Source organism: Dryobates pubescens, chromosome 5, assembly GCF_014839835.1.
Source record: "Dryobates pubescens isolate bDryPub1 chromosome 5, bDryPub1.pri, whole genome shotgun sequence".
In the NCBI taxonomy this organism is placed as follows: domain Eukaryota; kingdom Metazoa; phylum Chordata; class Aves; order Piciformes; family Picidae; genus Dryobates; species Dryobates pubescens.
The window spans coordinates 36,217,609-36,245,052 of record NC_071616.1 but is presented as its reverse complement, the minus strand read 5'-3'; the positions used below and the strand labels follow the sequence as shown (position 1 = coordinate 36,245,052).

Genomic DNA, 27,444 nt, shown 5'->3' with positions numbered 1-27,444 from the left:
TGGAACAGAAGTGGTGGTATCACGTCCAGGAATGCCTTTTACAAGAAGGTGACTATTAAGGGTCTGTAGGAAGGAAGGGGGTGCAGTCAGGGTGATCTGTAGAGCAGGGTAACCCAGCCTCTATGTAGATATCATTTAGGGCTCTGGAGGGTGGGCAGTGGTGAGATTGCACCCTAGAGCTGGAGGAAAGTTATTTAAGAGATTAAGGAGTTTTATGATTCAAGGTGTCTAGAGATAAGTTAAAAAAACCTCCTGTTTCAAAAATATGGGCTTAAACTATCCAGTGTGGCATCTATATGAAATGACCCCTGAGAGTGCCTGGTTTATAAAACCTCTAGCCATCCCTGGCTTGCAAGTGGGAGTAGTAAAGAGCTCATGAGTTTCTCTGTCTAATGGGAAGCTTGTGTCATTGCTTGTGCCCTCTACTCCCAGCCTGCAAGTGTTGAGGTGAATCTCAGTCTAGGTTTCCCTGTGATGCTGCCATGTTAGGAGGGGAGCCAGGCTCCTAGCTGTGGGAAAGATGGCAGCCTTACTCTTGCAGCCATCCGTGGATGTCCTCAGTGATTTGAGGAGTACAGGCACAAAAGATCAAGGCTGCCAAGTCAGGGGGCACAACTTAGAAGGAGAAGAAAGAAAAGGAAGTCTGATTAAGTTTTGTCTTGAAGTGTCTGTTTTTGGGTTTGTCCCTGCATTGATCTGCAAGGGAATGAGGCAAGTAATGGCCCCTTGGGGACCTTCAGGACTTTCCTCTCAATGTCAGCCGTCATTTTCAATCACCCTCTCCCTCCCAGCCATTAATTTTGGCCCAGGATCATGGGGACTTGTCCATCTATCACTCCTAATTGACACTAAATGATCTGTCAGTTTATTGATGAACGGCAGGAGTGGAATTGTCACAATATATTTTACTTTCTAACAACTCCTCCTGACAATTTTACCTTGTCCATCTCACTCTCCTCACATAAATCTCCATTGGCCTCTCATTCCTACTCTTGGGCTGATCTGGTGCCAGCCGCCTCCATGCCATCAGCACGCATCAAGGACATCAAGATGGCGGTGAGCTGCGATGTGCAGGCCCAGGGTGGGGGGGGTTTGCCTTTCTTTCTCCTCCTCCCCCTTTCACCCACCTTGTTTCTTGCTTTCTTTTTTTTTTTTTTTTAAAGGCTGGGTGTTCCAGGAATGCTAACAGACTCTTGTCCCTCTGTGTCATTGCTGGGGTGAGCTTGCTTTGGTGTTTCTGTTTAGGCTCTGTACAGATAAGGGGCCCCATCCCTGGAGGTATTCAAAGTGAGGCTCGACAGGCCTCTGGGCAGCCTCATCTAGCTGACTGCAGAGGGGGTTGGACTAGATGACCTTCAGAGGTCCCTTCCAACCCAGACCATTCTATGAAACAGGAAAGTCTCTAAAAGACAATGGAGTCACCTGAGAATCCCTTAGTACCATCAGTGTGATGTGTTGGGGTTTTTTCCTTCTCTTAGTCCTGCAAGAGTTTCTTGCAAAAGGAAAATGCTGGGCTCGTGCCCATTCCTGTAGCTTTGCAGTGCCCAGAGGAGCCTGGAAAAAGAGTTAGGATTTTTATTTATTTATTTATAGCTAGATTTCTGTTTGTGTTTTTTTTTTTTTTAATCTCTTAGTGAAGTTTTATTTTACTTCTTTTTACTGAAAGACAGTGGGCAATGGAAAGACGAGCAGTATTGGAGCTGCTTGCTCCCCTAGAAGATGAAACCTGCATGACAAAAATGGAGCAAGGTTGTCACACTTTGGGTAACAGTCCATGCAAGCTTCTGAGGTGGCAGAGTGTGTTCAGGGTGAAGTCTCTTTGATTCTTTTGATTGAGGACAAAGCATCTTCCTTCCTTAGTTCTCTGTAATGCCAATGAATTTATCAGCAAATTCAGGGGATACTCTCCTGCTGTCCCAAATATTTCTATTTTAAGAAAGCAACACCTTCTTGAAGAAGACATGCAACTTGCAGCCTTTTTGTCTCCATCAAAGCCAAGACTCAAAACTTCTCTTGCCTTTGTAGGTCACCTCTAAATGGGCTATGAAGTCTGGCTTAGTGCCAAAAGAGACTTAGGGTGAACTGATCTACTTGCTTAGCCCTATTTCTGCCCCCTCCCTCCAGTCCCCTTTCCCATATGAGCTCTCTACTGTTCTTAAAACATTAAGAACTTGCATATTAATTAATCCAAGTTCTTGAAATACCTTCTTTCAGAAGCTGTTGCTCAGCTGTTGCTCTCAGATGCCAGTAAGTAATAAACAGCTAGTTTATTTTGGTGTTTTAATTTAAGGCAAATCACAAGTAAAAGGTCTTCAGCCCAATGCTTTAGAATCGAGAGTTTGTTCTCTGTTGGGGGATTTGAAGAGAACGGCTTTGATAGTTTTTCTTTGCATTCTAGTTCTAAGTCTTCTTTAGCAGCCAGTATCTTCCATGTAACCAAAAGGATCAAGTGTGCTTTTCCCTTTAAATGGAAACTGAAATGCTCCTGTAAACCTCAAGAGCCGTTTGCTGTGAGAGTTAGCCCTAGTACTTACTGGAGAGCACTTGGATAAGAGCCCCTGTTCTCAGGGACTGAAGCTGTGTAGTGGCTACCTCTGGAAGCTGCAGCACTGTTTTCCCACACAGCAGGAATTTGTATTGAGTGTTGTTGTTTTTTCCTGTTGCTCAGTGGGAGCTCTGTACAGCTTTGCTGGTCAGCTTTCTACCAGTGAGCAGTAGGGGAACCCTGGGAACATCTGTTACAGGGACAATGCAGTGAGTAGGCTGAGGTACAGTGACTCTCATGAACTTTCTCTGTCAGCTTGTTCTTTTGTGCCACTTCCTAAAGTCCTTCTTGCCAGAGCTTTTCTCCTTTGTTGTTTCTGTTAAGCAAGCCCACATATTAGGACATGAGGAGAAACAATAGCACTTCTGCCAGATACTGATTAGTGCCTCACAAGCCCTTTTCAGCTGGAGCCAGCTAGCCTCAGTGCCTGTCAGCTGCTGTCCCAACAGGGCACGGCCTGCTCATCACTGCACCCTGCTTCCTCCAGTGCCAGGCTCTAGGGCAGTGTGTTCAACATGTGGTTCAGGCCGCCCAGGCAGCCTGTGAGAAGTGGGACCATTAGAGTTTAAAAAGATGTGCATTACCTAAAACCCCATTGTGGAGATAGAGCTAGCCCTCTGCCCCAGGACTTGAAGGCAGAGGGCTTTGAGGTGACATGCTGTGACAGAAATAAAGGCTCACAATGGTCTGCTGAAATCGATGGCAAAATTTGCCTTGATTTTAGAGGATGTGAAAATTGAACTCCATGATTTAAGGCAAATATGGCTTTTCCACAGTCCAGGGAGAGAAGCTGATAACTTAAACAACTGATCAGAACCCCAGGGAAAGGTGCTGAGTGCTTTCCAGCATAGGCTGCAGTTCTTGTTTACATACAGCTTTGATGAATGTTTTTCTCTCCCTGTGCCTCAGCAAACAACCAGTGACCAAGACCCATGCTGGGAGAGCCCGAAGGCCTGATGGGTTAGCACTTGTGCGTCACATTGGATGTGTAACTTACTTGTGCCTTAGGCTATCGAACAAGCTGAAACTGGTAGCTCACCACCCACTCACTTTGGTGATGGGCACTAGAAAAATACTTGAGCTAGAGTGCTTTATCTGTTTCTTTCCCTCCTCCCTCAGGCCTGGGCCTGAATTACAGTTAGTGCCTTAGAGACAAAAGGCTTCATGTCTCCCTGAGGGCTGAGCCAAGCCTTCGGCGTTGGGGTGGGTATGGTTTTGGATGGAAGCATCGAGGCAGAACGCTAGCCAGGGTCTGGCTTCCTGTGCACAAAGCCCATCTCTCTGCTCTACCTTTGATCACCCTGCTCTCAAAACAAAATATCTCTCTGAACTTCAGGACGTTCTTCCCCCCCCCAATTTCATTCTTATAGCAGCTTCAAGCAGCTTTCTGTTTCCGCATGATTCACAAAGGAAGTGGCGGGGACATGTCAGGAAATATGCTGACACTCAGGCAGATGAAGTTGTCCCGGTGGTGCTCGCTCTGTAAAACACTTAACATCCCCTTGCATCTCGCCGTGCGGCCCCTCCGCGCCCACTCTGCCAGGGACAGTCTGCTCTGGGCTGCAGGTGTGCCCGCGGGCACCTGCCCTAGCCCCAGTGCCCGCCTCCCTCCTGGCCGGGCAGCGTCCCGGCGGAGCGGGCTGGGGAGCCGCGGCCTCCGCGATGAGGCCGTGCCGGTCGCCACGCCAGCGGGGCCCGGCAGAGGGCGGCCGTGGCCCAGCAATGCTGCAGCGCGGGCCGGCGGCCCCAGGGAGCGCGGCCCGCAGCCACGCCGGCCCCCGCCGGCCCCGGCCCCCGCCGCGCTGGGGTGGCCCGGGAAGCGCCGGTGACAGCAAAGCGGCCCCAGCGGAGGGCTTCCCGCCCGGGCAGAGGGCCGCCAGGCTGGGTGATGGAGCTGCCCGCGCTCCTAGCCCGTCTCTTCTTCGGCTGGCACCCTCGGCACGCTAGACAGGGCTTTCCCGTCCAGTCTCCTTAATGTTCGTTTCAGCAAGCCACCGTAACTGCTGCCCTTTCCCCTGGCTGTGTTGCCGGCTCTCACATCTCCCTGGGCACGCAGGAGTGAGCCTCGGATCTTGCAGACTGTCCTCCTGGCACCTGGCTTGAGGCTCGGTGCCCAGTGCAAGTGTGTCTAGAGCTCTGATGAGCTGTGGACATTAAAAGATTTCAAGGACATTTCCCCCCATTCATCCAAGTTATGTCCCCTGCTAAAATAGGTTAACGGTGTCTAATTAACCACTGCACATTGTCATGCTGCATAAAGATAGCATCCTGACGGTTCTCTGAGCCCTGCTACTTTATCTCCATTTAGATCTCCACAGTAGTCCATTAAATGAGAAAGAAACAGTTTAACAGAACTGATGTCTACATTAGAACTGCCTTTCACCCTTCAGCACAGAAGTTGCAGGCAGGTCCAAAGCAACTAAGCTGTACATTAGGAGTGTGGAGGGGAAAACCACCATTTTGAGGTCTGACCCCCTCATTAATTTGGAGGGAGATTTCTGCTGGCCAGAACTGAGCAAAGAAAACACTCAAGAGTAAGATCACATCTATATCCTCTGGTGTAGGACACAGGTGGGAGAGAATTAGGTATTTTGTAATGTGGCATCTTTTGGGGTCTTCTGCTGGGTTTCTTAGCTAGTAAGCACCCTGAAATAGAGAGGGGGTCGTAGGTGACTAAAGCCAGATGATATATTCTGGGATTTTGGTTATGTTTGGGATCACAGCCAGCCTTGCAGCGAAAGGGAATTTAAGTGGAGCTGTCCAGGTTGTGGGGTTGATCCATGTTCTTTGGCCCTCTAGATATAACGGGTGAAGAAATTAAAGAAACAGAGGTATTGCTGTCTCACTAAAAGTGGAGTTAGCTGCTGTAAAATACAGCAGACTGAATGCATTTCTGAGCACTGCTCCCAGGACTGTGTTGTTTTGTTTGCCCTTACCTGAGTGGGTGTATCTATAGCTCATGCTGTGCCACCAGCTGGAGCAAGCAAACCAGGATGCTGCACTTCTTGTGACTGAGAACATAAGAGTAGAAAATCTGCCTGTGCAGCCTTGAATTTACAGTCTGGTTCTTTCCCTGTCTGCTTTCACTCACCACTGGAAAGCTGCACCCGAGTGATGAATAAAGAGGATACTGTGTACCCAGGCCTGATATTCCTGAAGGGTTGAATGTTAGCCTCAACATGTTGCAATTGATATTAATGAGTTGAGACAGTTCTCAGGAAGGGGTGCTCCACAATGCTTAAAGCAGTGATAGCTTCATGAAGAATGCTTGTGGAGCTTCCCATAGCGCTTGGAGAGCAAAGAGGCAAGGAGGTGACTGGTTCTGGAGGCTAAGCTTATGGACTGGACAGGGTTGGAGGCAGGGCACCTTTTGACAATCTGTTAATGACTCCTTACTGCCTTGAAGATTTCTAGCCTTAGCACACAGGGCAAAGCTTGTCTTTTCTCTCAGGGTCACTTTGTAAGGTAGATTTAGGTGATGCAATTGGGCTGAAAAAGCAAAAGGTCAGGAACAAATGAAAAGTATTTAGTGACTAATTTTTTTTCCCCTTTTTTTGCTGCAATCTGAAACAGGGAATGAAAAAGTAATTTGGTATCAAACAAAATGAAAGGAAGCCTTATAAAAGAAGATAGGAAATAGCAGACTGGTTGGTATTACCTAATAGCTCAATGATGAAGGCCACAGAGAGTGTAAAACATGCAATTCCTTCTAGTGCTGCAGACATTTAATACTATATTTCTGGGATAGTTCTCTACCTGTGACCATATCAGCTGGTTTGAAATGCCAGTTCAATCAAATACTGCCATTCCAAATCACGTGTTAACAACCAGAGCTAATACAGGTGACTGGGAGCAGATGTCTCGCCTAAACTGCACAACAGGCCTTTCTAGTTCCTGCTCTAGTGCTGTTGGTATTCAAATGCTCTGTATAAACCACAGTACTGTCAGAGACTGTCATCACCCACTGCCACCTTTGGACCCTGTGTTCTCCTTTTGGGGGGGATGGACATGGGGCTTCAGCTTGCCCTAGAGAGACGAGGAAACTTTTTTTCGACAGGACAACGTTCTACCACTAGGGCTTAAAGGGGTCAGTGCTGCCCCAGTATATTAATTTCTTCCCCAGATTACTATTTTTTTTTTGCACTGTAGTGCAGCTGTTTCCTAGAGAAGTATTTGCTTATTGCCCTGAGCGAGCCCTTTTCTAACATAACAGGGAGAAGTTGAGAAAGCTTTAAGTTTTGGAGCTCTGTGCCTCTAGGACTGACATATGCCTGTCTTCCCTTTGGCCACCTAGGTATTTGTCATGGCAGGGAGCTCAGGAAAAAAGAAACAACAATTGTTTACAGGGATAGCAGGAGTGACCCTCTTCTAAGAAGTGCAAACATGTGGAGTGTTTCACTCCTGACTGGGGACAGGAGATGAGCAAAGATGTAAGGAGTGTGAGTACTGAGAAACAGAGTGTTACCCGGGGGATGGACAGTTATCAAGAGTAACACGATTGTGAGATTGAACCTCCAGTAAATCACCTCACTGGCAGGGCTGTGCAAGGCCATCATTTGGGATGCTTCAGCTCAGTGAGGGCAAGGCTCTGAAGACAGGGTATGGGAAGCAGTTCTGTGAAGGCAGAAGGGAAGGAAAAAATAGAATAAATCTTGCTTCATCTTTCCGTCTGTGTCCAAACTCCACATTCAGAGATCCAGACTCCAGAGAGTGCTGGGGGTAGGCCCTCTGAAGCCCAGGGGGGTCACCACTGGGAAGAAAGATGGAGCTGGACAATTACTCGTCACTGGAAGAGCTCTTTCCTAAATTCTCCAGCTCCATTGCACTTCTGCCTCTACTGAAGAGTAGAAGGATGCAGCTTTAGCTGAAAGTCCAGATGCAGATGCCACCTATGCATCTGCAGCAGTGGATACTGTCGGGCTCAGATTACCAGTTCATTTTTAACTTCTCACAGACTGCAAGCCCCAGGAGGAGCAGTGGAGACAAGTGGTTGTCTTCTCACAGCTAAACATCCTGTCTGCTCTGCTCCTCACTCTTAGAAGAGTACTTCACAGGAGAGCTAGATGAGGACCATAACCTGCTAGAACAGAGAGCAGAAGAAAGCCCTGTCCCCATCTCATGGAAGGGCTTTGAAAGCAGCAGTACAAGGCACTGAAGCAACTTCTGTTACATATTGGTGTGTCCTGAGACTGTGCATGTGGTAGGAGAGAGCCCCATGTGTTCTTTATCATAGCACCCTGACTTCGAGGGAGGGGAGAATATTTATTCCCAACACATAGAGATGAAACTTCACTTTGCAAAATGGCCAAAGCAATCAGCGAGTGATGGAGTATCTGCTAAAAAGAAACCTGGCATTTAATTAACTTTTCAAAGTGCTGGTTCAGCAACCTCCATGTTTTACATTTTGAATATTGAACAAGCGTCCCTAATCGGGACTGAATTACTTCTGGGCTTGCTGGGGTGGAGAGCAAGGGAGCTGCCATTTGCCAGTGCCTCTCCCCCACGTTATTATTATGAACTCCTGTTAACTCAGCCAGATCAACCCTGATTTACTGCGGTGACAGCACGTATGACCTGAACTTGGCCAGCTCAAATGGTGCTCCTAACAGATAAAGGCAACCAGAGCATGGTCCTGTTGATCCGTCAGGGATAGGTAGACAAAGGACAGCCTCTCCTTCACTCCTCAATGTGTCAATCTCTCTACTTGGGTAAGGTGAGCTTTACCTGCAGCTGATGGCAGAGGGGTATGAAAAGTATCCAAGAAGCTAAAAAGCTGTGTCTGAGCATTGCTGTCTTTCTGGACTGAAGTGGTTCTGCTTCAATCTGAGGCACTCAGAAGCTTTTTGTCACGGTGGCTTATTGGTGTAGGAACTGTTTTGCACAATAACAGTAATATAGGGAAAGGAGCAGTTTTAAATTCTCTCCAGCCTTTTCTAAGCATAAGCCTGTCCTTCTCTTGCAGGTCAGGAAGAAAGCATGGAGAAGAAGTAGAAGAGTAAGTTCCCCTTGTTGCTGAGACTTCTTCCACAACTTTTACATCTGTTCTCATGGAGAAGGGACATGCAACTCAAAGCACCACTAACACCAAGATGTGAAACTTGGGAAGGGTGCAGAGCCTGGCATGAATTTGTGTCATAGGACAGGGCTGGTCACTCCGAAGTTTCCTGGATATGGAGTAGGTAATGTTTCTGTCACTCCCATATGACAGAAAGAGGGAAAAGTAGAAAGCATCCACTTTCCTCTCACCCACCCCAGGCCCCACTGTCTACAGCCCAGGGATTTGTCTCAGGTATAAGGCATCTTGCTTGATCACTCTAAGCTGAGATTTCTGCTGATTCCATGGATAAGGGGTATGGAAGAAGGTCAGTCTGCAGGCTAAGTGTACCTGGGAACTCTCCCCTTGATAGGCCATGACGCATGTGGGGAGCAATGGGACTCAACAAGGTGTCTGTCTGGGCTTGCAGTTGAAAGTTTTATTCCTTGTGTTTTTGCTGCAGCCATCGTCTCAGACAGCAGAGCCTGGAGACATCAGATGATGGAGGAGGTAAGATATCACCTACTTGACTGCAAAAAGTGCCTTCTTGCATGTCTGGGGGTTCTCCAGTAAAGTGAGCAGAGACATCTTGTGAGAAATTGCAAGGAAATGAACCACCCTGAGGGTAACCAAATGCAGAAGCTGCTACCTCTCCCCCAACTGCTGAATGAGGGAGAGACAGCAAAGGAGATAGAGAGGAGGAAGAGGAAGTGAACTTGCAGTCTAACCCTGGCTCCTCATTAACACAGAATGATAAAGCACCTTTGGGAAGAAGGAAACTGTTGAGGACATGCTTTTTTCTGTGATTACCTCTGCATGGAGTATAGTGGACTGGGGCAAAAAGAGAGCTAAAAGAGCAATAAAATGTTAAGAGTAGGGACAGAAATCACTGCTGTCCCTTAGTTTAGGTGATACTATGCTCTACTTAAAGACTCTCTTATGGTAACCTCCTTGTCTTGTTCCCTGCTCTGTTCCCTCCTGGGGTCTTGACCATGAGGGAATTCTTAAGTTAAAAAGAGCTTGCCCTAACCTCAGATTGGAGATGATAAACTAACCACAGACACTGGTCTGTAATCCCATTCCTGCACAGGCTGCTGTGAAGTCTGTGAAATTCCTGACTTAACACAAGTTTTCTGTATCGAGTGTGTCACCTGCTTAGCTGAGACTGGATGAGCCAAGGGAAATCTCAGGAAAAAAACACAGTATGAATTTGGAGGCAAGCACTGGAGAGCTGTGGGGAGCACAGGAATTCATTAAGGTCTCTAGGAACTACCTCAGTTTTCAAGGGCCAAGGATTTTTAACAGTGTCTAAAAAGTTGCATCTGTAAAATATCACCAAGCATCAGAATAATTACCAGGAGTCACAAAGGATCAGACTTTAGTATGTTTAATGAGATTAAATGAAGACGTATTTGTGTCTTCTAGACAGATTAAGCATTGCAACATATGACTGCCAGAAGTGGCACCTTTATAGCATTGGCATCTTCAGAATAGACTCAATTTTTCCCCTGGGATGTTTCTTGGGCTTCTTAAATTTCAGCATATGGCACTGAAGCTGATAGTCTGTTCTGTAAAGCTCTTTGACTGTTTCCACATGTGCTGTCCTTCTTGTTGAACCTTGATCTTGTATTCAGAGTATTATTGTACTCTAACCAGGCATAAAAATGCTTGCCACGTGTTTGCAGCATGTGACTTTTAGTGTGCCAAGACCTTGAGTAATCAATACAGAGTAGAGTGGATGCAGAATCTAGTATGAAAACATGGCAAGTCCTAACACACTTTACTTACTTATCTGTGCTTACCCTGTGGTTAACAGTTGAATTTGGATTGTATGCAAAGCAGAGTTCGTCTTTGGATTAAATTTATATGTTCAAAGAAGGATCCCACTCATCTAAGGAGCGTTCCTACCCAGGTAGTTTCTGGTGCAGTCAAATTCTCTAGGCTGTGGATGTCATTTACAGGTGGAAAATCTCTAAATGGATCAGTGCATCCCATGCTTGTAGTCCTATTTCTACAGGGAGATACTATTTCTTCCACCTGGGTCACAACAACCCCATGATAAGCTACAGACTTGGGATGTGTACTTGGAAAGCTGTGACTCAGAGTAGGACCTGGGGGTATTGTTTGACAAACAGCTGAATATGAGTCAGTAGGGTGCCCACGGAGCCAAGTAAGCCAATGGCATCCTGGCTTGTAATAGAAACACGGAGGCCAGCAGGAACAGGGACTAGAGGCAGTGGTTTCAAGATGCACCAGGGGAAGTTCAGGCTGGATATTAGGAAATATTTCTTCACTGAAAGGGCTATCAAACACTGGAATGGTCTGCCCAGGGCAGTGGTGTAGTCACCATCCCTGGAGGTGGTTAAGCAGTGTGTGGATCTGGCACTTAGGGACGTGGTTTAGTGTTGACCCTTCAGTGCTGGGTCGAGGGTTGGGCTGGATGATCTTTGAGATCTCTTCCAACCAGATGTATTCTGTGATTCTGGAAGAGGAGTTTTCCATCTGGGCACAGTAATTGCAGTGAAGAAAAGTGACATTTAAGCAAACTCCAGAACCTGAACAATTTTTTCCTTTTCTTTTCTTAATAACCAGAGAGATACAAATAACTGCCCAGTGTAGGAGACAGGGAGTGCAGTTAAGTTGAGCTGTAATCAGCCCTCCCATTCACACAGAATTGCACTTGGGCTTGTGTCCTTAGCTGCAACTGTAAAGCTTGGATTCTAAACATGCAAAAATCAAGGCATTGGTGTATGGATCCCCAAGGATGGGTCAGGGTTATTTTGTGCTGCATAATGCCTTAGCTTGTACACCTTAATATGAACAGGCGCAGTTGCGTAATGATTGCTGCTGTCAACCAATACATTTGGATCGCCTTCCTTTAACCTATTAGAAAGCTGAGCTGTACCATTCCATTAACATTGTTTGTCCCCTGTCCAACCTTTTCATTAGAAGAATGAAGGACAAAACTGTATGCCCTCAAAAAAAGTGTTCTTGTGTATTTGAAATGTGCTCAGTTGAGATCATTTCTACATTGTTAAGACCCAGAGGCTCAGAATTTGGATTTCGTTGGAGAAAGTGTTCAAAAACCCCAAAGAGAAAATAGGGCCTGGAGAGAGACCAGTTTGGTACATGGAAAATGAAGTTTGTACAATCAAGGAGGGTTTAATATGCCTTGCAGCTTCAGAAATAAGAGCAGAATTCTCTCCCTGTTCATGGCCATTCATCCTGTGTATGAAATAGCATCTGATTCCTCAGCTCCAGGGAAGTTTAGGAGTTCAGTCACTTCTCGGGCTGTGTGGAAAGACTGAAGTAATATGGGAAACTGAGTGGACAAGACAGGGACATGCATGTCCCTATCTGCAGTTTCAGCCACTCTTTACAGTTGCTTGGGGAAACCCAGAGGGTGTACGTCATCCATGCTGTCCTGTACAAACCCTTGAGATGCTAGCAGTGAAGTATCTTGGCTCAGGTTGTGCTCAGAATTCCTTTTCTCTAATCCGTATTTCTAGTCCAGGACAAGAGAGCCACTTTAAAGGGAGCTGGGCTTGAGTTGTAGGAAAGCAAAGATTTGTATTTGACTAAAAAACCTCCAGGCTGGAAAGGCTTTTGAAAAAGTACAGTCACTCCAGAACTAGCTGTGGAGTGTTTAGATGATGGATACTGGGGGGGCTTCCTACAGCACTCGCTGTGAGCTTAGTGCCAATCCTCCTGAAGACACACTGGGACGTGCTAGTGCACAGGCGCAGCACTTGGATAACACATCTTTGCTAGGTGGTTGTGTGTCCAGCTGAACCTCATCCTGTGGGGGGCTCAGCCCTTCTGTGTGCTGGGAAACCTGCTTTAGCAGGATTTAATACATCAGAACGGGAGGAATAATAAACCTTCAGAAGCAACACAAAAGTGCTTAATTCCTAAAGGACAGGCCTAGTTGAGTCACTTTTGGCCAGGGGCAATTGGGGGCTTAATGCTGTGTATGTAGCAATCTGGGCAATCTGAGAGAGAGGAGTTTAAGGGTAATTGCTCAATTTTCTGTCCATGTCAACAGGGGAAATGAGCAGCAGTGACTGAGCACTGTATTGCAGGGAAACTGCATGAGATGGGAGACTATCAGTGGAATTTTAAAAGTGCTGTCTGCAGAGCACTGCTTCCTTTTCTGTAGCGGCCAAGAGCTTCTTCCAAGCACAGACTATTCTTTGTTATGAGGTGAGAAGGAAGACAGAACAAACCAAGTTCACGTTGAGGGCTTTCCCCTTCCTTTGCTCCTTTCTCCAGTGGGGGAGTAGAATCTCTGCTTTGACTTTGCTTGGGCATTTCATTTGGCTTTACTCTGCGTGTCTCCTTCTGGCATCCAGTTGCAAAGGGCTGTTACCTGTTGGGGTGAGAAATGCTGGCATTCTCCCCTGACCCCTCAGCAGAAATCTACTTTGTCCTCTTGGCTGTAAGTTTCTTTGTTGTTTCTTTCTTGTCCACCAGTTCTGTATTGCTGAGTTGCACTCCTCCAGATGTCTGTGTCCTCACTGCATTGCCCTTGGATTTTTCTCCTCAGCACTCTACGGGGTGCTTGTTAGCTAAGGTTCTCATCTCTCTCCCAGATACTCTTCCCCCCATAGAATATTGCCCCATCTTCAGATGTCCCTTCCTCCCTTCTCTCTGTTACCCTTGGGATGCATAGTTCCTAGAACAGGGCTCTTTTTGGAAGACTGGGATGTGATGTGTGATTTTCTGTCTGCGAGAACAATGGCTTGTTATTTTAAAGCAGATAGTGTGTGTGAATGAGACAGCTGATTGAAATGAAAGCCTGGCTGTGCTACACAGACAACCCAAACCTGACCTGCAGGTGAGGAAAGCTGCCAGGAGACAGTCACTAGATCTATGCCCTCAAGGCAAAACCCCTTCCTGCCTGCTGGGAAGCCTCCTCAAGGAAGCAGAGCTGATGATTAGACCTCTCTATACAATGTCAAACCTCTAGAAGGATTTCTTACCCTTCTGGCATGTACCAGCAGCTCCTTTGCATTTGAACAGGCTGGGAGTCCAGGCTCTGTGCACTGCAGAGGAGGAAGCAGACATAAGCCACGGTCTCCACATCTTTCTGGGGAATGATGTCTGTCTGTCAAGTGGGAGAGAGCCCTCACAGGGCATCAGACACCTGTAATTCTCAGCCATAAAATGTCACATGGCTCAAGCTGCATGCAAATATGCACCAATGATGAAATTGCTCCAAACAGAGCTGAGAATAGAGCACAGTGTTGAGTTATTGTTGGCTCTGTCATTCCTGATAAAGTTCACTAGTTGCTTCCCTGGTGAGCTGCAGTTTTTTGCAGAGTACACCAAGTGGTGGTGGATTCCAGGGTGTGTGAGCTGCAAGGTGAGAGGGGAGAATTTGCAGGAACAGTCACGAGTATGGCCAGCAGGTGTTTCATAGGCTCAGGGGACAGTGGTGAAGTGGTTTGGGCAGAGCTAAATGAACAAGGAGTTCTGAGCATCAGTGGAGACAAAGTGAAAAACATGGTGTTTTGGAAGTGGTGTGAATGGGCTGAAGGGGCCTGAGGTGGAAAGTGACAGTGACGGCTGAGTTTCTGGGATTCTGCACTGTGACTTTGAGTGTGGATGTGTTGGCACACTGCAGTCCTTCTCTCAGTTGCTCCCCTAATGTGCTACCTCAGGTCTCTGTGCAAGGGCAGTGAAGGGCAAACTTGGCACAGCCCAATGGTTTCCACTGAGCTGTTAGTCCAGGCCAGTTTGAACCCCTCTAGTGACTGCTGACATTATGATCTAGAGCCTCTGGTGTTAAAGAAAAGCTCCCTCTTGACAGCCACAGTGGTCAGGGGGGAGCAGAGAATTTGTCTCAAGGAATATGTCTGATGGCCTGTTTGAAGTAGCATCCCACTGACCAAGGGACAGTGGACAATTTAATTGCAATGAAGTGCACACAGCTTGTCAGGAGCTGAAAATGATGGTCTGGGTAAGCATCTTCCATCGGTAAATTTGGTGATGTGGTAGCTAGAGAGTCACGTTGGGTCTGTGATGGCTGAGTCCATAAGTGTAGTTGACGGACTAGGTTTACCTAAAATACCCTTTAAGGAAAAGCTCTTGAAAGATGATTACAGAATTGAGACACCATCATTTAAAACTGCCTGAGGCAAACTCCTTTGAAAATTGCAGCAGTGGAGGGACAGAGACTGAACCACATAGCCCTTGATTGTAGTGCGGTTCCCTCAGGAGCCATCCTCCCTCCCCCTCAGTTTCTCATCTGATACGAGAGAGAGCAGCAGTAAGATTCCTCATCTGTCTTATGAAAATCCGATTCTGAGTGGCTCTGATCAAACCTGTCTGGCTGTCAGCAGCGGTGGCCTTGTGTGGAGGGAGGGAGGCTTCTGAGGAGTTGCTGGATGTGGAAGTGCCATGGGTGCTGCCGATCAAAGAGGCATCTTTTTTAATAAATATATATAAGAAAAAAAAATAATAAAAAAGCCCACCCTAAAGATTCAGCATAAAAGAAATGTAGTTTGTCTTGTTTCTCAAGCATAACATGAAGAGGATGAAATAGAATCAGACACGCCTGCTCCTGAACATCCGTCCACAGGAGCATCCTGAGAAGCCGCTTTCCCCCTCGCAGCAATGCTCTCGTGCAAAACCACTCATCTCCAGCGTTATTGAGGAGGGGTTTGTGTTTCTGAGTTCACCAGACCCTCCCTGGGCACCTCACACCTTGTCATCTGCTGCCCCACAACCTTCTGAGTGTGTTTCAGCAGGGGAATAGTGCAAAGGAATGGAACAGCCTTTGAAAAGGGGAGAACAGATGTTGCTGAAAAGGAGGGCAGGCACAGTGTTCTGTCAGGGGGCTGTGGTAAGGCTAGGAGGTTTCTTACCACTCTGAATGTTGATAACCTCAGGAATATGGTGTCCTGAGCCTGGCTTCCAGTTTCTCCTGTCTTCTGCTGATGGTGAACAAACCTATGCATTAAGAGATTCCTCATCTTTAACGCCATCAGTGTCTGCTCTTCTAGCACTATATGAGCCATGGATTGCTGCTTGTTGGAGCCCTGCACTGAGCCCAGTGACTCACCTGATTGGGCTGTTCAGTGTTCTCTCTTCATGCTTCCCAGGGGTTGCAACCGGGCAGAGGCTTTGTGTCAGTAGCAGCCTTGGGAAGCAACAAAGTTTCCTAATGCCTGTCCCTAGTGTTGCCTTTTACAAGCGAATTGCTTGTGGTAGGCAAGACGACCTGGTCCGGGGGAGGGGGCTGTACGGCAGCCAGGCCCAGGTTGCTCGGACCATCAGCACGCTGACACCAATGTGGTGGATGGCAAATGGCGTTTATTACTGGTTGTTATCACCTTTTATAACCCTGGGGTTACAATGTCACATCCATCTGCTTACATCATGGCCTGGGTACCATAGGCTATTAGAAAAACCTTATCTTTCCGTCCAGCACGAAATCTTCCGGTCGCCGGTCCCTAGCTATCCACACCCTAGCAACCTCTTGGGTGAGGAAGAAGCCATGCCAAGCAGGCTGTGAAAGCACAACACTAGCAAAGGAAGTAGAGTGTCTCGTAGATTGCCTGACCTCCCAGCTAGTCATCTACCTTGCTGACCCTATCATCAGAGCTTGGTGGAGGAAGAAAAAGATATTTTGTCTGATGCAAGGCAAATGCATAATCTTTTAGTGCAAGGCTGGAGGGCTAGTACTGAATCTGCAGCATGATCTCCCCTAGATCCTGTGAAACCCCTGGCACCTACTTGCTGGGTGACTTTTCCCATCAGCTTGGGCAGGTTGCACAGTTGGCGTTCTTTCCTCAAAAGGGTGCTTTGGCACATGGGACACTCAGGTTATCTTCTGCTTGTTTCAGCTTTTAAGGCAGTGCCCTGGTGGCTGTGGTACTACCTGCTTTTCACTCCACTGTTTTCATCTCCCTGATGGCTGATCAGGCAGGTATGCTGTTCTGTACTGGCCTACTAGTAGGGCAATTTCAGTCAGGGAAATTAATATCCAAGCATCCAAAGAAATGTTCTTTATCCTCTCCATTTGCCTGCCGCTCTCCTGAGAAAGCTTCCAAGAGGCTTCAAGCTTGTTTGTGTGTTCAGCAGAAGCTGTCTGTGTCCCTTGTTCCTTATGTTTTTTTGAAGATTTTTTTTTTGCCTGTTGCTTTTCACTTTCTTTTTTTTTTTTTTTTTAATTCTCCTTTTTTTTTTTTTTTTTCTCCACTTAGAGAGAAAAATTATTTATTGCATTGAGACGCGCTAATTAAAGCCATTTTCTGGTATTTGGTTACTGAAGTGTTTGATGTCTCTCTGACAAGACCATGAAATGCACGGAGTGTCCACAGGGACAGAATTTGCTGAACACGGTGCTTTGTAAATGAGGGGACACAGTGTCGCAGCAGCTCATGAATATGAAACGCCCATGATGCTACCTCAGTGGACTTGGGAACACAGATGAATCCTGTCATGTGCTAAATGAGACCAATTTCTTTCACTTAACTTCATCTTCAATCAGACCTTCTTCCATTTGCCTGTTTCAAATTCCCCAAACGTGATGCAGAAGGTAACAGCATTCAGTAAAATAAAGTTCTGCAGCAGCAGAGACACTGTAATTATTCCAGTCTTACATTTTATGAGCAAGCAACTTCAACGAAAGTTAGTTTCATTCTTATGCCTGCTTAGTGGCAGGGGACTGCAAGCTCCAGAAGCCACTACCCTCTTTGTCTCCTCAAGCTACAACTGGGTGGGTTTAGACTGGATGTTAGGAAGAAACTGTTCACATCAAGAGTGGTCAGGCATTGGAATGCACTGCCCAAGGAGGTGGTGGTGGAGTCACCAGCCCTGGATGTGTTTAAAGGTCGTTTGGATGTGGAGCTTGGGCATATGGTTTAGGGGTGAGCTTTGAGGAGGACAGTTCTGTGTTGGGCTTGGTGATCCTGAGGGTCTTTTCCAACCTGAATGTTTCTGTGATTCCCTGGATATGGTAGGGTATGAACAGGGCAGGCAGCATGTGGCCTTTGAAACACTCATCCAGTTGAAGAACTATGTGAGATGGAGTAATTTTTGGGGGGGTTTCAAGGAGGATGTGGTCCTGCAAACATTTCTGCATATACTAGTGGTGTATGTAAGTACCCTTACTGCAGCTACTGGGAATAGTAAAAGCAGAGCATATGCCTATACTCTTGCAGCACAGTAGCCCATGCTTTTCTTCCTCTGCAGTGGATGTGGTGCCATGACTTGGTTGTGTTACCAGAGCTTACTGGAAAATGAGATGTGAGTCCTGAGAAAAGCAACAAAAACAATCAGGGAGCTGGAGACTGAATGAGGGGAAAAGTTGGCTCCTTGATGATAAAGGTAGAATTGAGACACTGCAAACTGTACAGGGAGAGAAGGAAAGGGATAGTGGAGAGGTGGCACTGTGGGAATTGGCAGAGGGAAGAGGAAATAAAGACTCAGATACTCCAGGGCTGATTTGCCCACTAATAGCAGTTAGCCTGGGGGGGCCAGTATTTTCTTACAATTTGTGAGATTTTTGTTCTGTTTCCTGACAGCCTCTGACAGTCCTAAAGGGCATTGCTCCTGCCTTGAAATGGACAAACCACCTGTACTTCACAGTGAGAGCATGCATGCACTGGTCTTTGCTGTAGGGGCTGTCAGGAGCCCCCAGAGTGTGTCCAGCTCTTCTGCCTGAAATATTTTCAAAACATCTATAAGATACTGGAGTCTAGAATTTATTTTCACAAGAGTTTCTATGTGATTGCCTTGATTTTGCTAACACAGAGTAGAGGCTGCTCTCTGCCAGGGGTTTGTGAATCTCTCCATGGAATTCAGTGGCAATGAGATAAAATTAGCACTGGAGAATCCAGGAGTCTTTGGGAACCTGCAAAAGGGAATGGACATCACTGATCTGGGCCCTAAGTTTAGATTTTTTCCTAGTGCAAAAAGAGATCCCCGAAAACAAAAGGGAACTGGGAAGAGGAGGCCCCCAGAATGAGCAGCGAGTGAAGAAATTCCTTTTGCTGCAAACACTTTCCACATTTCTGCTGTCAGAACAGGATGAGGATCTGACCTTCTCCTGCTACAGGTTGTGCTGCTCAGTGGGTGAGGGCAATTCTGTTCTCAGGTAGCTCTTCCTTTAGTTGCGTTTGCTGAGCAGCATTCATAGTCTCCTGCTGAAAAGGGTAACTTAGCTCAGGAAAGACTGTACTGTTTCTCATTCCCATACTTGTTTGCCTGGACTAGAGAGGATACCTCTGCACAGTGTGTCATTCCACACCTTAGAGCACTCTCACCGGTTTGTTCCCTTCTTGGTCTTTGTCGCTTCTATGCAGGGACTTTCTCCCACATTACCAGTGAGCAGGTTTTACCAGCTGCTGTGGGGATGCTTTTGTCCTGTAACTGCATTTTGCTCCAAGTTTTACCAAGAACTTTGAGCCCTTCCCTGCAGGGAAGAGCCAGCAAGATAGCAGCCAGGTGGGGCTTGGTCTCTTCTCCCAGGCAACCAGCAACAGAACAAGAGGACACAGTCTCAGGCTGTGCAGAGGGAAGTTTAGGCTTGATCTTAGAAAGTAAGTTCTTCCCAGAAAGAGAGATTGCCCATTGGAATGGGCTGCCCAGGGAGGTGGTGGGGTTGATGTCCCTGGAGGTGTTTAAGAAAAGGCTGGATGAGGCACTTAGTGCCTTGGTCTAGTTGATTAGTTAGGGTTGGGTGATCGGTTGGACTTGATGATCTTGGAGGTCTCTTCCAACCTGGCTGATTTTGGGATTCTGTGTATTGTCCCTAGAAGCAGGGAGGAGGACATCTGTCCCAAATGCCAGCAGTTCACTGAAGAGGCATTTCTTGCACATGCCTTTAAGGGACAGCCTGGAGACCCCGGTTCTGTTGCCACAGTTTTCCTTTAAATGTCTTTGGGAAGTTTGCTGTAGTTGGAGGCACCTGCTCTTTGAGTGGCTGGGGAGCTAGAAGGCACAGCTTTGCTGAGGCTGGCCAAGCTGTCGCTGCCTTTTGCTGCGGCCAGGCTCCTGCAGCAGCCCCTGTCCCGCTCAGCCTTGCGCCAGGCAGCCAATTAGCGAGAAATCCCACTGTGTGGCCAGCTCGGAACGGCCAGGGCCCGGGCTGACCCATGCCCTGCTGCAGCTGGGCGAGGGCTGTCTGCGGCCCCGCTGGCCGCTAAGCCAGGGGCACGCGCCGGGGACGAGCAGCTGAGAACCTGTGAAGCGCTGACAGGCGGCCGGACAAGGGGCTCTTACAGAAGACCCTGCCCACAGCCCCTAGCACCGTAGGTGGGAACATCTCTGCGGCTCCTGAATATTCATTTCAGCCTGGGCTGCAAAGCAGGGCAAAGCCAGCCCCAGCCCCCTGCTCGCGTCCAGCAGCAGTGTGGCCACACTGCTGACAGAGCTGGGAGCAGCCTGCTTGCTCCGGTGCTGAAAGGCCCGGCTCTGTCTGCATACATTGCAAGTGAAACCTCTTCCTGCAGCCAAACCATCAGCTGCTGCATTGTCTGAGGGCTTGGGGTCTCAGGAGAGCCTTTGTGGCCTTGACTCATTGAAGGAGATCTGTACTGGTTTACTCTGTCCTTGTTTTGCATGTCCAGTTACTTTCCCTTCTCTTTCTCCTTTTTTGTTTTCTCCATCTCTTTTTACAGTGGTTTGTCAAATCAAAAAGTATGCAGTGCTCTCAGAGCCTTGCTTCTTTAGCAGGATTCAGTGTACATCCAGTTCCTCCTCCTCTCCATTCTTTTCTCTCTAAGCATCCTTTTCAGCTGGAGTAGCTGTAGTCCATGCCCTGGCAATATCCAGTGACCCAGACATCACATTCCAGGGTTACACTGGAAATGATTAAAAGGTTTATAATATTACAGCTAGGTGCATCTTCCCTAGTCTTTGTTGTCTGCTAGACAACCAGTACTTTCTTCCTCAGCAGTCAGGAAGGTCACAGGTCTCTGCACAGCTTGAGACTCTGCCAGCAGCTCCTTCAGCGTGGTTTTACGTGGCTTCTGTGAGTTCCTGCCCTACATTTTATTTCTAACAGTCTAGGTGACTGGCAGCTGAGCTGAGCAAATGATAGTGTACCTCAAAAGGAGGAAATTCTTTCCAGGCTTAGGATGATGGCAAGCAGGGAGCAGGGCTTAGTGTAGTGAGCTGCTTTCAGCTTCAAGGTTGTGTTCAAATGCATGGCCTGTGGAGTCCTACCCAGACCAAATCTGCTCATCTTGCAAGATTTCTTTAGACTCCAAGCTTCAAAGCTTCATTGCCTTGTTTTAATATTAAATGATATTTTTAATCATTGCTAAATAACTCTCTTGTGCTTTCCTCTAATAAGAAACAGGCTGTTTCATATCTGTGAAGCAAGGGAACCTTGTCTCTAGTGAGTGAAGATCACAACACTTCCCACTTACTGCTGCTGCTTTTCTTGTTGCAGACATTCCCGTGATCCCTGACTTGGAGGAAGTCCAAGAAGAAGATCTGGCCATGCAAATGGCAGCTCCCCCCAGGTAAGAGCACTGCCAGGTGCTCTTGAGGCTCTCATCAGCAGTGCAGAATGGGTGGTGGAATTACACTCCATTTTAGCTCTCTGGATGTCAGCAGCAGTGCCATTCAGCAGCATTTGGTGTTGTGTATTGTGGCAGCAGGGCTCCAAGCTGAATAGTGCAAACTTCTTGTTTGCTTTTAAACAAAGCAAGCAATTACTGCATATTTTATGTATGAAAAACCTGCACCACAGTAATGTATTTATGTTGCAAAATCAAACTTTCAAAAGTGAGGACCTGCTTGATTTCAGTTTTTCACTTTGACCCTTCCTGGTTGCAGTGTGCAGGTGAACCGAGTGCTGACCTACCATGACCTAGACAAAGATCTAATGAAGTATGCTGCCTTTCAGACTCTGGTAAGTGGATGTGGCTAAGGGGTCACCAGTGTGAGTTCCTCTCCTTCCAGGCTTCCATCATCCGCCACAGACATACTCATCTGCATAGAAGGCACAGCCCTATCATACAAACAGCTTACAGTCTGCCTGTGTGTCTGTTCCTCTCTGCAGTGTGCCTTTCATGCTTGTTTGTGTCTCTAAATAGTGTGGGTATGGTATCTACAGCTTAGATGAGGCTCCTGCTGTTGCCTTGGACAATGTGTATGTCCCTTATGAGGTGAATGTGCCTATCTCTAGCAAGACCTACCTGGTAAAATGATGGCATCCGCTTTCTTGCTGTCTGTAAGACTGTGACTGTGTGTGTCTGTGTTCATAGGATGGAGAGGTTGACCTGAAACTTCTTACCAAAGTTTTGGCTCCGGAACATGAACTACGAGAGGTGAGTCTTTTTCCTGTGGGAATGCCAGCAAGGTCAAAGCTTCTTAGGCATTTCAGACTGTACTTGGAAGGTAAGCCTCTGTCACTGGGATGGAGAGAGGTGAGGAGGAGCTTGTCCAAGCTGATGGAGGTTTGATTTCCCCAACAGATTATGTTAAAGATATTTAGGGCTTCCTCTGTGTGAGATTATGGCATCACTATGATCAGCCCTCTTCAGTGTGAAAGAGCTAGTAAGAAAAATTTGAAGGGCCTAGCAGATTCCTGCAGAAGCAGTGCTCTGTTGTGTAATGTCTTTTGGTAGTTACCATGAGCTCCAGGTGGTTCTACAGCGGGGTACAGAAGAGCAAAGGCAGAAAGCATTTGGGGTTTGGGAGAAGGATGTTTTGATGCAGAACAGCCTCAGTACAACTGGGTGGGCAGGAGCTCAGGACTAGCAACAGAGAGTTTGTGCAGTTCAGAATTGCAGATACTTAAGCAGAAGTGTGGAAGGGTGGAAGATTTTTGTCTCATCTTTATGTCCTGCCTAGGTGTGTCTGAGAATAACAAGTATCAAAAAATCTGACCTTTACAGAAGTCTGGGACATGAATAATTCTATCAGCATCTTTAAATTGTAGCAGGGATTCACATTTCATTCTGGGTAGGATTCCTGTTCTAGCTAACTCAATCAAAGACTTCCCTGGCCAGGGCAGCTGCCACTTAGTTTCTGTCTTTGCTGTTTATCTGAATATTTGGAAGCATTCAGAGACCTTTGAGTGTCACCAGTAACATTTCAGTATGTTTATCTCTTTTTTTGTCTTGGTAGGATGATGTCAGCTGGCATTGGGACCATCTCTTCACAGAAGTGTCCTCAGAACTAGTGGCTGACTGGGACCTAGGACAGTCTGAAAAAGAGGACCACCTTAGTGTGCCCTAGAGCACTGGCACACCAGATATCCATATATCCATCTCATTTATAATAGCTTAATACTTTACTTTTCTATTAATTTGTTTGTATTTGAGAATTTATTTCAGACATGAAAGTAAATAGGACCTCGCTTCACAGGAAAACTGGCTCCAGAGAAGTTTGGGGTATTTTGTAGGAAGAATCTTTGTTCTGTGAAGAGAGTAAGAATTCTAAACATGATAAAACATTGACTTACTAACAGTGACTTCCACCTGACTAGCACCTTTCCTCTACAGAAATGCAGCCTGGCAAGAGTGGGCCATCTTAAAAGGGAGAGTGGTTTTCAGTGATGGCTATCAGAGAAGCATGGGCTGATACAATTTGTTTGCTTAGGACATCAAGGTTGCCATCTTCCTCACAACAGATGCCACAAGTTGTTAAGATGCCCATTTTACATTTCATCCCACAGCCTCCAGCCATTCCCTGCCAGTTTAACTTGTCACCTAGAACATTACCTCTGTATTGACTCAGTGGAAGCAGCATCACTTATTGAACTGCCAGCACCGCTTCTTATAGCACCTTTCTTTTCCCCTTGAGGTTTCCCAGCTAGACTCTGACTAAGCCTAACCCTGCTTGGCTTTGGCAGTCAGATGAGATCAGAGCCTGAACAGAGATAGCTTCAGGCAATAGGTAGTTTGTAAAGAAAATACTGTTTATTCCAGGCATGTGAAAGAATGGAGCCTGCTGCTCTGAAACAAGGTAACTCCCTGGTGGGTGTCTCCTTGGCACTAAGTAACCAACTCTTATCATCATCCAAAGAAAAATCTGTTTAGTTTCTAATGCATTATCCCCATAGGATCATGATCATTATTTGCAGGAAACCGTTCTATTACTTCTAAGCCAATGTCCTTCAAAGCCTTGTCCCATTGGAGAATCTTGCTCTGTACTTGTGAGGGGCAGTGCAGGTTCTGGGAGGAATGCTAGCAGTGCTGCTTTTCTTAGCTTGTTTGATCAGTCTAGTAGAGCACTGCATTCCCGTTCTTGTACTGATAGCAGGAGAGGTCAAATAACTCACTGAATTCACTACTCTGATGTGCCAGAAAACGCTACCAACAAGAGAGAAGCAATTCAGTTTCATTGTTTGGCCACCAAAATAAGGGAAGGGTCATCTGTCTCAAGCAGACACTAAGTATTTTATCTCCCCTGAAAACTTAAGTCTAGATGAGAAAGAATCTTGGAAGGCCAGTGTATGGAGGATAATCCTGAGGCCTTTCTCTGAGCAGAGAAACCTGTCCTGGTATGAACAGAAACTAAAATGGTTTAGTAAATCTGACTGATGGGCTGAAGTTTCCTCCCCAGTATTAACTTTGCCAGACCAACTCAGTTAGAAGTAAATGAAGCTGTGTTTACAAGTAAAATCTACACTCTACAATAGAGCGCAATGAATAGAATAGAATAAACCAGGTTGGAAGAGACCTTCGAGGTCATCGTGTCCAACCTATCATCCAGCACTACCCAATCAACTAAACCATGCAACCAAGCATCCTGTCAAGCCTCGCCCTGAGCACCCCCAGCGACGGCGACCCCACCACCTCCTCAGGCAGCCCATTCCAATGGGCAATCACTCTCTCTGTGTAAAACTTCCTCCTAACCTCCAGCCTAAACCTCCCCTGACGCAGCCTGAGACTGTGCCCTCTTGTTCTGGTACTGGTTGCCTGGGAGAAGAGACCAACCTCTGCCTCACTACAACCCCCCTTCAGGTAGTTGTAGAGAGCAATAAGGTCACCCCTGAGTCTCCTCCTCTCCAGGCTAAGCAACCCCAGCTCCCTCAATCTCTCCTCATAGGGCTTGTGCTCCAAGCCCCTCACCAACCTTGTTGCCCTTTTCTGGACACGCTCCAGCAAGTCAACATCCTTCCTAAACTGAGGGGCCCAGAACTGGACACAGTACTCAAGGTGTGGCCTAACCAGTGCAGTGTACAGGGGCAGAATGAATATGTACAAATATGCAATATGTACAGATATTTACAACTAGTAAACATCACAAGGACCTCCCTGGCCAAGGACCAGGGGAACCTGCTAGCTTCTCCCTCCCTGCCTCCCCTTACCCCTCTGTACAAAAGGGACAAGAGAAACGAGCAGAGAAGGTAGACTTAGCCAAAGCCAGCCAGAGCACGTTCTCTCTCTGGAGCGAAGCAAAACAGCCAAAAGAGAAGAGAAAAGGGAAGAACTGTTATGGTACAGCTCATCTTATTCTAGATATTTGCCCAATGAATTTGTTTAGAATAATCTTTTGGTTTCCTTTTTACACCCAATAGTGATTTATTTATATTTTTCTACTTTTCTGCTCAAAATTTGTAACTAAATTTTAATGGCATAGCCTAAACCACCACACTGAAAGAAAGAGAATAGTAAGTGAAGGAGGGGATGGGACACTGCAGGGGAGAGGATGTGTTCAGTTCATCCCTCAAGAGATCACAGAGAAAGCAGAGGTTCTCTCCTTTCTACTTGATTTCAGGCTCTAATCCACACTCCTCCTGTAAGGTGCTTGCCTGGTGTCACCTTACTCAGTGGTATCTGCTTCTAGTGGTGCTCCAGCCTCTTTGAATTATGAAGTGAACATAACTAAATGCCCTGACAATGAGAGGACAAGCTCTGGTGGCTGCAGAAGCAGCCTCAAACAGTACCCCCACTGAAACTTGGGTCTGCACCATGCTACACTTGCCTCTGGTTTGAAGAGGAGGGCAGGAAAGCAACATGAGCAAAGAGAAAAAGGGAGGCTGAGAGGTGAGCCTACCTTTGTCCCCTCATCACTGTCACAAAGCATAGGAAGCCTTGTACATTTGGGTCACTTCATAAAGCCACAGTCACCCAGTGGAAATCAACCAATTTTCAATGACCACAAAAGCTGAAGGGGCCCAAGCTGAGGCACAAAAGTGGGTGAACTATGCATCCATTGTCTCTGCCCACCTGCCTGTGGTGTGTCATACCTGGCATATTATGTATTGCATTTTCTTCAGAGGCCTGGGCAGGTGGCATTGCTGGCCACACTAAGCACTGAGAGCGGACAGCTAAGCAGTAGTTGGGACTGCGTCCACCAAGTGCTCTGTGCAGGAATCATGCCAAGCGTATTGCTCCTCTAGCAATTATGTACTGTATGAACAATCCTGGGCTGTCTCCAGGAAGGCTTGAAGAGCCATCTTCAACCCCCAAGAGTTGCTCTGATCATCCTGGGCAGACAGAGCAGCACTCTTTGTCTGGCTGCTCTCCCAGCAAAAAGGAATGAGAAGTGGAGCTGCTCAGACACCATAGATGCCCTTCAGGAGTCAAGAGGAAGAGGAAAGCACCCCTTGAAACAAGAGCAAGAGGGGCATGGGACCCCAGAGATCCTCCTGGAGATGGTGAGAGGTAGGAATAGGGAAGGGCTTGGGGAAAGCCATTTGAGGCAGGGTGTAGGGAGGAGGGGATTAGAAGCAAGAGAGGGGTTTGTGGGAGAGGCAGGGTGGGGGCAAGAGGAGCAAGGAGGTTGATTTGGGAACAGCATATGCATAAAATTTAGAGGGGAGTGAGGCTAGAGCAGGTGCTGGTGAAGAGCCAGGAGAGAACAGAGCACAAGAAGAGCATGGTGGGAGCTGAACTGAGGCCTTTGCTGATGAGCTGTGGTCACATTATGCTGAAGGAGCTGCTTTATAGCTGCATAAAATCTCCCAGAGGAGGATGCTTGGGGCTGGGTGCTGGTGGTCAACCCCCTTTGGCTTGGGGCTCTAGGCAGGGATGCTCTGGGGTGGGAGGACAGCATATGTGGGCCAGGCTTTTGTCCAGATGGGGACACTGGGAGCCCAGCAGATACACAAGCAAAGTCAGAGCAAGGCTTGAAAGAAATCATAGCCTCTGTTACAGGGTGCTCCAAATCCCACTGCCACCACCTCTATCAGCAGAGGTTTGAATGGGGGAAGATGAAGGTGTGAAATTGCCTTCCCCTCTCCCTGGGGGTCAGGTAAAAGGCTCCATTCTTCCCGCCAGGAGCCGGAGCCCCTCACAAGTATTCACCCCGGGGGGAAGCCCGCGCTGGGATTTGGAGCTGTGATTGGCTGGGTTCTTCGCGCCCAGTATGTGACTGGCTGGGGCCTTTGCACCCGGCGTATGTGGGCACGGGACACAGCCTCTAGGGAAGGCTTGAGCGGAGTGACCGCAGAGCGGCCTGGGCGCGCATTTTGGGCTCGCTCTGCATTCACGGCGAGATGGGAGAGGTCAGCGCTCGGATCTGGCTTCTCCCGGACCTGCCTACCCTGGGGTCCTACTCCCTGCCTGCTGCTGGAGTGACCCTGCCCGCCGTGGGGCTGCGGCTGTTGGCTGGGACAGGCCGGCAGTGCGGCTTCTCTTGCGCTGCTGGGACAGCGCTGCTGGACGAGTCTTGCCTCGTAGCAGCTGTGTCTAAGGACACTTTGATTTTGGCGGGTCCCTTTGGAGTTGTGCCGCGTTATCCACACACTGGATTATAAACCTGCAGTGCCGGAGCCTGCCGCGGAAGGGAGACCTAGGGACTGTCTCCAAATTCCGGCTTCCTCCTGGTGAGTACAACCGGCATTCGCCTTGGCTTTCCCTGAGGTCCTGGCTTGCCTCCGTTTTATCAGTGGGGTAAAGCTGTTTTGTGGCTTAGCCTTTTCCATTTTCTGAATTCTCTAAACTGTCCT

The 27,444-nt window shown here is 47.5% G+C and overlaps 1 protein-coding gene across 3 annotated transcripts in view; it reads left to right on the top strand.

Annotated features, from left to right (window-relative positions):
* Positions 1 to 23,942, top strand: part of IFT43 (intraflagellar transport 43) — a 47,532-nt gene extending 23,590 nt beyond the window's left edge. For all 3 annotated transcript variants that reach the window (XM_054162013.1, XM_054162014.1, XM_054162015.1), the window contains exons 4-9: positions 8,508 to 8,540; positions 9,043 to 9,089; positions 20,986 to 21,058; positions 21,375 to 21,450; positions 21,806 to 21,868; positions 22,671 to 23,942. In XM_054162013.1, the coding sequence (XP_054017988.1) occupies positions 8,508 to 8,540; positions 9,043 to 9,089; positions 20,986 to 21,058; positions 21,375 to 21,450; positions 21,806 to 21,868; positions 22,671 to 22,781 (403 nt within the window). In that variant the 3' untranslated portion in view covers positions 22,782 to 23,942. The remainder of the gene's footprint in view (positions 1 to 8,507; positions 8,541 to 9,042; positions 9,090 to 20,985; positions 21,059 to 21,374; positions 21,451 to 21,805; positions 21,869 to 22,670) is intronic.
* The last annotated feature ends 3,502 nt before the right edge of the window (positions 23,943 to 27,444 follow it).